Source organism: Callorhinchus milii, unplaced genomic scaffold (assembly GCF_018977255.1).
Source record: "Callorhinchus milii isolate IMCB2004 unplaced genomic scaffold, IMCB_Cmil_1.0 Scaffold2, whole genome shotgun sequence".
In the NCBI taxonomy this organism is placed as follows: domain Eukaryota; kingdom Metazoa; phylum Chordata; class Chondrichthyes; order Chimaeriformes; family Callorhinchidae; genus Callorhinchus; species Callorhinchus milii.
This window is the reverse complement of record NW_024704743.1, coordinates 83768215-83780593: the sequence shown is the minus strand read 5'-3', so window position 1 is coordinate 83780593 and position 12379 is coordinate 83768215. Positions and strand designations below refer to the sequence as shown.

At 41.9% G+C, this 12379-nt stretch overlaps 1 protein-coding gene across 2 annotated transcripts in view; it reads left to right on the top strand.

Moving 5' to 3' along the window:
- The window catches only part of mbpb (myelin basic protein b), a 107635-nt gene that overhangs the window by 22034 nt on the left and 73222 nt on the right, over positions 1–12379 (top strand). The window contains exon 2 of one of the 2 annotated variants that reach the window (XM_042332588.1): positions 8611–8684. The exons of the other annotated variant lie outside the window; for it this stretch is intronic. Coding sequence (XP_042188522.1) covers positions 8625–8684 — 60 coding nt within the window. The 5' untranslated portion in view covers positions 8611–8624. The remainder of the gene's footprint in view (positions 1–8610; positions 8685–12379) is intronic. 2 annotated transcript variants of the gene reach the window in all.

Genomic DNA, 12379 nt, shown 5'->3' with positions numbered 1-12379 from the left:
ACAACAACAAGATTCCATTTATAGAGCGCCTTTCACGTCAGGAGGACGTCCCAAGGCGCTGCACAGTTGGGTCATGACCCGAGCAGGGGGGAAATGGTCAGGGTGAGGGGAGGGAAGGGAGGGAGAGAGGAGGGGGGAAATGGTCAGGGTGAGGGGAGGGAAGGGAGGGAGCGAGGAGGAGGAAGATAGTCGAGAGGGGAGCTGAAGGCACGGTCAAAGAGAAAGGTTTTGAGACCGGCCTTGAAGGAGGAGAGGGAGGAAGCAAGGCGAAGGCACTGGGGGATGGAGTTCCAGAGCCTGGGGGCTGAGAGGCTGAAGGCCCGACCACCGATAGTAGGGCGGTTGGGGCGGGGGACGTGGAGCAGACCGGAGCCAGAGGAACGGAGGGTACGGGCAGGTAGGTAGGGGGATAGTAGGTTGGAGAGGTAGGAGGGAGCAAGGCCGTGAATAGCCTTGTAGGTGAGGATGAGGATCTTGAAATCAATCCTCTGGGGGATGGGGAGCCAGTGGAGGCGAGCGAGGGTGGGAGTGATGTGGTCCTGGTGCGGGACAGTACACGAGCTGCAGAGTTCTGAATGACCTGCAGCTTGTGGAGGGAGGTGGCGGGAAGGCCGGCGAGGAGAGAGTTCCCATAGTCCAGCCTTGAGGTGACAAAGGCGTGAACCAGGGTTTCAGCAGCGTGAGGGGTGAGGTAGTGCCGTAGTCTGGCGATATTCCGGAGGTGATGGAAGGCGGTGCCAGTTGTGGTGCGGATGTGAGGGAGAAAGGACAGCTCAGGGTCGAACAAAACGCCGAGGTTCCTGACTGGCTTTGAGAGGTGGAGAGTGCAGCCTTGGATGCTGATGGTGTCAGCGCCTGAGGTGCGGAGGCGCTGACGTGAGCCAATCAGGAGGGCCTCGGTTTTTCGCACGTTGAGCTGAAGAAAGTTGTCTCTCGTCCAGGACTCGATGTCGGACAGGCAGAACTAATTCTATTTAATTCTAACTAATTCTCTGCCGTCTGGATTCTCATCTGCACAAAACTCCGTACCCCCATCACACCAATCCTTGCCAGGCTCCACTGGCTCCCAATTACTGAATGGATTGATTTCAAGATGATCTCACTCGTGTTCAGATCACTTCATTACTTCACACCTTCCTACCTGTCCGACCTGCTTACTCCCCACTTCCCCACCTACTGCTTCCACTCGCCTGGCTCCAGCCTCCTGTTCATCTCTCGTCCCCTCCACTCCACCATCCGTGGCCGTGCCTTCAGCTACTACGCCCTGGAAACTCTGGAACTCTCTTCCTCAGTCCCTCTGCCTTACCCCCTCCCTCCCTACTTTCAAATCCCACCAAAAGAAATTCCATTTTGATCATGCTTACAGTCACCTCCCCTCTCCCTTTCCCCCTGCTTGAGATCAGATTCCTCTCGCCACTGTCAAGCTTTCAGGGACGCTACACGCATGAAGGGGCACTATATAATTGCAAGTTGTTGTTGTTGAGGTCTCCTTCTGCCGCATTCTCCCACACGCACTCTCTTAAACATGCCGCATACCCTTCACCCTCTCCATCCCTCATTGTGTCTATCAGATCCTCAAGCCATGGCTCTCCAGAGACCCTGTACTTGGAACTCATATTTAACATGATTGGCTTACATGTGCTTCTGTACTGTTACATTACTGTACTGTACTGTGCATTGCCTCTGCTTTATGGAACTCTTACCCCAAATCCCTTTGCCTTGCTCCCTCTTTCCCTTTCTTGAAAACCTTCCTAACAACGTCCTCTTTGATCATTCTTTTTTTTACCTCTGGAAACTTTGGAACTCTCTTCCTCTCTTCTTGCTCAGTGATCGGCTCTGTCTCTATAAAGTACTTAAAGTCATTCTGAAAAATTATAAATAGCTTGCCAGGTAGAGTGATTGTGGCCTGACTCTTTTAAAAATGTGAGTGGATTTATTTTTTTAAAAAATAATGTTAAGATGCTGTGATGCGAGGGTGGTGGAGTGGGTGTTCTGGAAGAATGAGATCAGATGGGCCAAAGACCTTTCTTCATTCAAACCAATCTTGTTCATCTTGGGACATGAAAGTTCTTGTTTGAAAACTGCACTAAATATGCATAGCCAAACCATCACTAGCGCACACTGTATGATGCCTCATCTTAGCCGGGCAGGCAATTGAAATATTACATTTGGCCATGGGGCACTTGGGCTGGGAGAAAAAATAGCTAGCCTACTCTTGTCTGCATTCCAGTGATCTTGCTGGAAAGTTCACATGTGTGGAATGTATTTTACATCAGATGAGAACAGGATCAGGCTCGACTGATGAGTAAAGAGCTTATCTGCACACAATTAAATCCATATAGCACATTTTAAATTGGGAGGACAGCGCTTTGCAGGATATTAGCACTACAGTGTCAGAGATACAGTCCTTCAGATGAGCTACTAAACCAAGATCCCATCTGCTCAAGTGGATGTTAATCATCCCATGATGCTATTAGAAAAAGAGAATGGAGTTTTAGCTGCTTCAGTCCTCCAGATAAATTGATCATTCACTTCCTTTGTTTGTGGAATATTGCTGTAAGCAAAGCAACCATCAAATCTGCCTACAAATAAACAGTCATAGTTAACAGCATTTGTCCATGAAATATTTTGAGGCATTTTGACTTTGTAGGTGCTATATCAAATGCAAGGATTATTATTGTGGATATTAATAAAGAAATGCATCTTTATCTTGCTGTTATTACAACTATAATGTGGGTGTTCTGGGAGATTGAGATTGGATGGGTTGAATGGCCTTCTTCATCCAAGCCAATCTTCTGAACAGCAACTTGCATTTATATTGTGCATTAAAGGGCAACCCCTGTTGTAGCGAGGTAATCTGGGTCCATAAGATTAAAAACCCATGTTAAAATGAAGTGTGTAAAATGGCCGACTTCCCTCACTTCCTGTGCATTGCCTGCATGGATGCCATACACCCTAAATGCCACTCATATTAGTTCCCTCAAAGTGCCATCAGCAACACTTCCTGTGCACAGCTCACAGTGTGCTGGAAACAACAGTCTGCCAACTTGGAAGGCAGTCTTTTTTTTTCACGTGAAAAGCCAACTGCTTTACTGGAATGTACTGCTCTTCTAGTACAGCAAAGATCTAAAACCGCTGTGCTGAGTCCTAAACCAGGACATATGTGTTCCAGTCACCCTGTATTGAGCGAGTAACTGCAGTGTATTGGAACAGTGAGGCCACTTGTTTCCTGGCAGTGACACACCGGTAATGAGAGTCAATGAGAGAACACTGCAAGCTCATTCTCAGACATCTTAATTGATGGGATTCAGACTTGCATTCAATAATTGCTCATTTCTTATTGAGGGAAAATAAAAATTGATGTGACTTTGGATTTGCACTGTTCTGAGTGTGTATTGTATGATGCTTCTTTCATTTCTTACAATTTTCTTCACCCGGTGCAGATAAATGATTCATCACTGTTAAATACCCTGCCCATTATAGGGAGATGAGATTAAACAAATGCTAGAATGAGCCTAGAGTGTGAAACACCTGGAGGCCTTTGAGCAGTCTTACAGCATATATGTGAAATCATTTGTCTTGAACTTCAAACATCTTCCACTGCATGACCCATTGCGTCTGCCGTAACCATTGCAAACTTTTCAAAATGAGCTCTCTTCATTTTTTTTAATAAGTAAAATTATCATCTAGTGTTTACTGTACATGCTGTACATTCTCAAGGGATGTGTTTTACACACATACAGAAAAAGCCATGAAATTGACAGCTGGCAACTAGCAGATGCTCATGGAGCAGGACAAACCGTCACAATAAAAGCTGCCGCAGTTTCTAAAAGGAGAACTGAGTCCCAGCAGTTGTCTCCCAGTTATATTTTCCTATTAAAAATCACTCTCCTCACATTAGACTTCTCTCTACTTAATTCACCCAATGTAATTTGTGCTTGCTAAGAGTCACCACTGTATCAGTGTATCTCACAATTCATACACACACGGTGACCAGAAAGATGTGATACCATTACAATGTCTAAAAAGTCTTGAAAAAAGGATGATGTTTTTTAGATAATAGGGTAGTTATCACGAATTTTTGATCAACCTGATATACTCAATCCCGCAGACCTGTTTTTTTGAGTGAAACTCTCTCTTTGACAGTCGTGAGATATTGTTCCCTTATTTTATTTTTTGGTGGTCTTCCATATGCCTGTCACTTCTTGAAAGAAGTGATTGAAAGCTGATGTGATTTTTTTGTTCTGGCGCTCTGCCATTGAGCCCAGCACCTAACAAGAGAGTGGCTGTGATTGGTGAGGAAAGAGCGCAGGCCATAACATAATGCAGCACGCTGAAACTCCCATTGTATCTGCACCACCACACACCTTTGTTATAATCGCATTTCCCTTGAATGAAGGTTAAATTACTTAAAACATACAGCATGTAGAGTCCTGTAGCTCAGTGATTAGACCCCTCGCTTTGCAAGCGAGAGTCCTGGGTTTGATTCCCAGCAGGATGAAATGTTGGGCATGCTTCCTTATTCCACACGCCTCTGTTTACCTAGCAGTAAGTAGGAACCCAGTTGTTAGCCAATTGGCAGATCACTTTTCCGGGGGTAATAATTCCTTCAAAAAAAATTGGTCACTTCCATCCATGACTGTTTGTGGGACACTGCTGTGCATAATTGGCTACCGTGGTTCACCCACAAAATATACAGTCAATTCACTTTATAGTATATTCTGTGACGCGCTTTGAGACATCTTGAAGACATGAGAAGGTGCTATATTAAATGAAAGGATTATTAATATTATTAGCGTGGAAACAGGCCCTTTGGTCCAGGTAATTGCATCAGGGTTTATACTCCACATGAACCTCCTAATTCCTTCTGCTATACCCCTTTATCCCCTTCTCCCTCTTGTAAGCATCAAATTTTTTTCATCAAATACATTGAAGCTTTCTGCTTTAATCGCAGCTTACGGCAAGGAGTTACATATTCTCCCCACCTTCCGCGTAAAGATTTTCTTCCTAAATTCTCTTTTAGAAAAAAATGTATTGCCAGATGGGGTCAGTCTTCACCCGGGAAATGAAGGATCTTAATTAGGTCACTTAACCAGATTTCATAGCAAGAAAAAATATTGCCATGGTAACTCAGGTCTAAATGAGCACAAGGTGTTGAGACGTAAAGGAATAAGGACAGTCCTAATAGAACTAAGAAAGAAATTGACTTCATTTACTGAGGTTGATTTTCCATTTTAACTTCTTAAGGTCATCACAAAAAAATCTGCAGATATTGCCCACAAGTAAAGTCATGGGCGTTCTAAATGGAAGAATAATGCACTTGCCTAAGAGAACAAAATCTGAAAGCAAATAGCTCAGGGGTAAGTAACTGTTCTTTATATCCTTTTTAGTGGAAGCTATATTTACCTGTACATATAAAACTTTTGCATATCAAAGCTGTATGTTTGCCTACAATATGCAAAGTCACAACACAGTATAATAAATACTGTGAAATCCTTTCAGATGTCCTCCTGACATGAAAGGTACTATACAATGCAATGTAATTTACATTTATATATTGCCTTTCACATTGGGAGGATGCCTAAAAGCCTTTAACATCGCCGTAACAACTCAAATGATTATTTAATTTTCTAATTTGATGTAAAGTATAAGTTTATTAAAGAAAAATTCTAATGCTCATGTTGTTAACACCTGTCGGAATCTTCCTGCTGAGAAAATCTGGGGACCAAACCTGATTTTTTCATCAAATAAACAATTGCTACTCAAACACTCAATTGGTACCATTATCCTCTCTGAGTCAGAAGGTGGTGGGTTCAAATACCCTTTTTGGGTCTTTGAGCCCATGGTCTGATGTCTGATGTCTGATATTTCAGTGGAGTGTTGGGAGGCTTTCTGGGGAAGAAATGTTTAAAAAGCTTGCAGTGACTTTTTATCCAATAAATACTTACCTCCAGTCAAAAGACAATTGTTGGCCTTTTTTATATCAGAAACAAAATGAAGGGTCCTTTCGAAAACTAATTGGGATTTCAAGAAATCTATGAATAACGGAGAAGAATGAATGATGGTCACTTATCAACTGGGGATAAAACAATTGTTTCAGTCTGGGCTACTCCCATTCATAGTGTAAGTTTTGTTAGACTGGCAAACAAGCACAGTGCAGGGATTCTCTTCTGGCTCCATTTTATCATAACAACACACTGCATCCAGGAATCCATTTCTGTGACCTACCTCTTCCTTGCTCCTTGTTTGCTCTTACATGAGCCAGGAGTCTTTGTGGTCTATGTGTATAATGCGCCGTGTATGAATACGTGTGTACAGAGAAAATTATGTAATGAATAAACCAGTGGGGAGGAGTATCACAGGGCGTGTGTCATTTCCTGCAGATGACATCCTCTTCTTGCACAGAATGCAGTGCAAAAGCGGAGACACTCGTATTGCAGTACAACCTTTCTCACTCATGGGCTTTGGCTCTGTATGGCCCAACCAGGTGTTTTGGTGCAGCGTGCAGCTAAATGGCATACCCACGTCAAGGACACAGGCAGGAGCAAAGACTTCTAACAATTTATTTTCAACGTTATCGCTACTGAAATACGAGGAGTGGAGGCCGAGAGCTGCAATTAAATATCAGGTGGTTGTAGTTTTTGTTCTGGTTTCACTACCATTTGTCATTGACAAGCAGTCAGGAAAATGACCTTCTAAAGTGGTTTTGTGCTTACATCTGATCTCACAGAACTTGCACAACACCCTCCGCACAGCATCCGTTCACTAAGAGTTGGCACCAACTATTTTTATTCTGAAGACAGGAAACAGGAGATACGATTCAAAAAGTCTCCCTCTGACTTCAAAAATCCTACCTTTTTGACTATGCCCTTCCTGTCTCCTGTCTTTGTCCTTTCTCTCTCCTCTCTAATGTCTCCTCTCTCTTCAACACGACAAGCATTGATTCTACACCTGCTCCCTCATACAGGAAGTCTGTTGAAATAGGCTTCAACCTCATGACTGTTATTTCCTTTGAAACGATACTACATTCTTTCAGTCCTGAACATTCAACCAGGTCCACAGACCTAGAGGATTTCCCCTAGACCCCACCAGGTATGTCTACTCGCACACCTCTCACACTTCTTTCATTATGTTCGGGCATTCACTTCATCTCTGTAAAGAATTCTGAGATGTTTTCCTACACAAAAGGGGTTACATAATGTAAGTTGTAGCAGGAGGGAGGGTAGAATATTGTGTTTTTCTCTTTAATGATATGGAAAACGGTACCAAAGTAATAGGGTAGAGCCCTTGCTATAATGCAGTAGTTGTAGTCCATAAAATTCCCAGCCAGCATTATAATGGGGCGCAATCGCTGGTCAGTGCTTCAACATTCGTGCAGAACGTAGCCCACCAGCTCAGCACAGAAATGATGTGGACAGTGACCTGATGAACCAGAGGTTAGTCCTTGTGAGAAACCAAAATAGCTGATTTCTGGCTATGCTTTGAAGTGATTGAGGGCAATTGGAAGTGAGCTGGCTCTCTACGTGCATTTGGGATTTTTTTTGTGTGTGAGTTAATGTTAGCACCCACATCCCAATTGTACTTCAAGTGAACCCACATTATAACGTTATAATGAGGCTTAAGTAATTTGGATCCCTGACAGCCAAAGTGTCCTGGGCAGAAGGATTCTGACCTACCTGAGTGCTCACGGGATGGCCAGATGTCATCAATATCTGATGAGGATTCTCAATCCTTCTGGACATTTAGAACAAGCGATTTCAGGGGAAATCATAAAAATAACGTCCCAGACGTTAAAGTAGACCTGGTTCATTATCAGATAATATCAGAAAAGTCCATTTAGAGTTCCAGGTTAATAATAATAAGAATGTTATCGCACATAGTGAAAATAATAGCCCTCCAGGAGTGGAAGGGTACAGATACAGATAAACACAGCCAACTGCACTTGAGGTCATGAGGCACTAAAATCTAGTCAAAACTCTCTCTCTCCAAAGTACTCATTTCCTGACTGACTGCATTGGAAAAGGGTAGACAAGAGTTTACAAACACGCATTGCACTCATTTGTGAGTTGCCGTGTGAAAACAGTACATTAATGGATTGCATAAACTAATGTTAATATAATCCCAGACCAGATATAAACCTGAAAGCCTTGACGAGTAGAAAGATAAGTTCTTTAATATTCTTGAATTGTGAACATACGTGTGTGTTGTATTGTTGAACATATTGTGATATCGATATTTTTGCATTTGATTTTTTAAAAATACGGGTGGGATATTGATGGAAACTGCTAAGCCTTTCAGCATCAGTTTCTGTAAAATCCTCCCTGTGCTTTCAAAACTATTTTTGCCTTTAACAACATAGAATGCAAAAGTTGCTCCACTTTTAAACAGTAATATTGACTAAGTTTCCAACTACATTTGTTACAAGTCTATCTGATGGATTGTCTGAAAGTGCTGGGACGTACAGGAGAAAATGATGTTTTGGTTTATTGCTACCTTCTCTGTTCCTGCCCATTGCAAGTGTCAGGATAAGTGCTGCTGACTCTGAAGAAAAACAGCTTTCAAAAATTAAAGGCAGGCAAAAGAAATGATTTGCTGCATTTTCTTTCACAGCTCAACAGTTGAGTATGGGCAGCCAGAGCGGTAAACATGCATCACATCTTGATGCTGCTGAACAGTCAGCTAAGGTAAGAGGACAACGTGCTCCATGTAGCCCAGTGCACAAACCTCTTTCAGATGTCTCATTCACCATTAGTGAACTTTCAGATGTCTCATTCACCATGTAGTGAACTTTCAGATGTCTCATTCACCATGTTGTGAACTTTCAGAAGTTGCGTTTACTGTAAACATTCAGATGTCTCATTCACTGTCGTAGTGAATGTTTAGATGTCTTATTCATCATCTCGTAAAATTATTTTGTCAGTAAAACTATTTGTGCTTTAAAAGGTAAGATTGCACAAAATTGTGGAAAATTCTTCAATTTACCTTGGATCCTTAAGCTTCACTTGGCCATCAACCCCCATCCTCACCAGGTTCCACGGGCTCTCTGTCTTCCAGTGGATTGACTTCCATAGCTCTTATAAAAAACTTATAAATTTAGACTGAATTGAAGAGTTTTGTACAATTCTGCGTAATCTTGAAACAAAATGGTCTTAGACTAAGGCTAGATAAATGTTCTGGTCTTCTATTGGGTATGTGAGAAACATTAGAGTGGACCATCCCATTGTCTGTAGAAACTCTTTCCATGGACTGTATTTGTTGCCACAGAGTTGCAAGAATCATTTTATCAGATTTACAAACTGGATGGTAGATGATATTGCCAAATTAGTGAAGGTCCTCAGAAGTCATGTAGGTGCTCTGTTCAGGGCCCATTTGGTACTGCCTTACATCGAGGCTCGACTATGCAAACTCACTGTTTGTCGGCCTCCCTAACTCCTTCTTCCACAGGCTGCAGATGATCCAGAACTCTCCACCGGCCAGTGGAAATAGTTTCTCCTTGTTCAACCTATCGAATCCCCCTCATAATTTCGAAAACTTCTATTAAGTCTCCTCTTAACCTTTTCTGTTCCAAGGAGAATAATTCTAGCTTCTCCAGCCTCTCCTGATAACTCGCTCATTCCTGGTACCATCCTGGTAAATCTCCTTTGCACCCGCTCCGATGCCTTGACATCCTTCCTAGAGTGTGGTGCCCAGAACTGAACACAGCTGAGGCCTAACCAGTGTTTTATAAAGGTTCATCATAATTTCCTGACTTTTGTATTCTATGCCCTATTTATAAAGCCTAATATCCCATATGCTTTTTTAACAGTTTTATCTACTTGTCCTGCCACTTTCAAAGATTTACTTATATGATACTATGTACTGTATCTTAAGATATTATTTTCTAGCAGAAACAAACGACACTTTCTGCTTCCACCATCTCTCTAGGGAGCCTGTTCCACAAGTTTACTACTCGCTCACTGATGTAGTGTCTCCGCAGATTGGTTCTGAATTTAACACCTTCAATCGCAGGCTTTTATGTTAGCTGGAAGGGTGGTTACGGTCAGGACCACTGGATTCATTTTAAAAATAGCTTGATGTTGTGATGGGAGGAAGATAGGATGGATATTCTAGTATGAGATCAAAAAAGGTCTAAGGACCTTCTTCATCTGAACCAATCTTATGGTTAGATAGTAAATAACTTCCTAGACAAATAGAAATAAATTGCATTACCCCCATCCTGTTTTTCTTGGTTACATTAAATGGATCTTTGTGTGCACTCTAACGTTGCAGCCTTATCGAAGGTCTCTGAGCTGTAACCTTTGTTTGCACAATGACCTCACTGCAGTGTGAAAGGTTGGTGTTAAAGAGGAACATGATTGCTGTTTGAGGAAGGGAAGACACTCAAAGGAGCAGCCTTATCATAAATGAGTCAAACATGAATGAAGCAATGATGTAATTTAGGTCTCATCAATATTTTTGTGTCATATGTAGCATATAGTTCAGGCTGACACTCCAAAACAGTGCTGGGGGTGTATTGCATTATTAGAGCTGCCATCTTTTGGTTGAGAGATTAAACCAAGGCCCCTTCTGTCTGTTCAGGATTTGGGTAAATTAGACAGCCCTTCAAATAACCTGCAGTCACATTTCAATGTCCTGGCTGTGGGTCAAGTCGCTTTCAGTGTGCCGAATTCTATTCAGGTGGACATTAATGTTCCCATGGTATGGAAAACAGAAGGGCCAACAATCCATCAAATAAAATTGCTCATTCATTTCATGGCTGTTTGTGGGACATTGCTGTGCACAAATTGGCTGCCGTGTTCACTTACAAATACAGTCACTACATTTCACAGTCACTACATGACACACCTTCAGCTGCTTCTTAACAGTATTAACGGTTTCCAGGATAATGACCAATAATGTTGTTATTCTTGAGCATTTGACTCCAATGGAGAGATTTTAACTTGAAATATTTAAAATCACTATATCAAATGCAGTTATTATTATTTTATGAATACGATTCTGAGGTGAAAATATTTTAAGAAGTATACCAAATGAATCTTTTTACAATTATTGACTGAGGTGAATTAGGAACATATGCAAGTGACTTGGAGCACATTCAGGAATTGAAATGTGACTGCAGGATATTTGAAGGGCTGTCTAATTTACCGTAATCCTCAATTAAACAACCGCTGAGCTTGCGAAAAGCAGCCTGTGAAGAAACAACCTGTCATGTGTCCCAGCTTTTAATTCCCAGGGGAGGGTTAGCAGCAGATTGACAGATCTCCTCACCTCCAACTGCTTCTTAATAATGTTAACGGTTTCCAGGATAATGACTAACAATGGCGCTATTCTTCAGCGCTTGACTCTAATGTAGAGATTTTAATTTAAAATCACTTTCGTCCTCTTAATCAGGATCCTTGGAGTTTCCAAGGCTAGAACCTAGAAATATGATAATCTGTTAGCACCGCCTGCTGCTCTCTGCTTTTCAAGGACCAGAAGGCTATGTTTCCACTGGCAGACTCAGAACTCAGAGACAGCAGCAACAAAAGCTCTGCCTTGTGGGGTGACCATCTCTAGGTGAATTCTTCTTCTTGAACAGAAGCAATATTTTTTAAAAAAGAAAATTTCAATTCAGTACTTGCAGATTAAGCCAATTTAGGTGCTTGCTGCACAATATTTCAAGGGTTTTTGTGGCAGATGTGTCATGAGCCGTTAGCGATAGTCATTGTGCGAATCGAGCATCCTGACCTTGTCTTCTCGCTTTTGTTGTACAGCAAGCTGGGGCTTCACTCAACTCTTCATTTTGACACTTAAAGCGGAGTTAAAACAGCAGAGTGTTAGATTAGGAAAAGAAAAAGAAAAAAGGTAATTATCTGCAATACAACTTAAATGTATTTAGTGCTTTGAACATCGTCAAAACAGGAAAAGTATCTTTCAGACAATCGAGCCTTTTCCTCAAGTTTGTTAGATCTTGACAGATATTTTAATCTTTTATTTTAATATTTTAATTACGGAAACCTCTCCTTTCTCCCCAGTTCGGGGTCAAACTACTTCATTATTAAGTGGTCCAAGATTCTAGCCCATGTGAAGGGCACTATATAAATAAAAATTATTGTTCTTGTAAAAAGGGCACATGTTTGTTAGCCCTGAGGCAGGCCTTTCTTGCCCTTAAAAAGGTTTTTGTTATGTAAACATCCCTGGGATAGGCAACAGGAAACATTTGCCAACGGTCATGCTACTGTGCTGGGGTGCACTGCATTGTCGGAGGTGCAGTTCTTCAGATGAGATGTTAAAAAGTAACAATAGATCACATGCTCCCCTCGACAATGTCATCCGCAGGAATGGGGTCAATTTCTGCATGTATGTGGATGACATTCAACTCTATCTCGCTGCTTCGCTC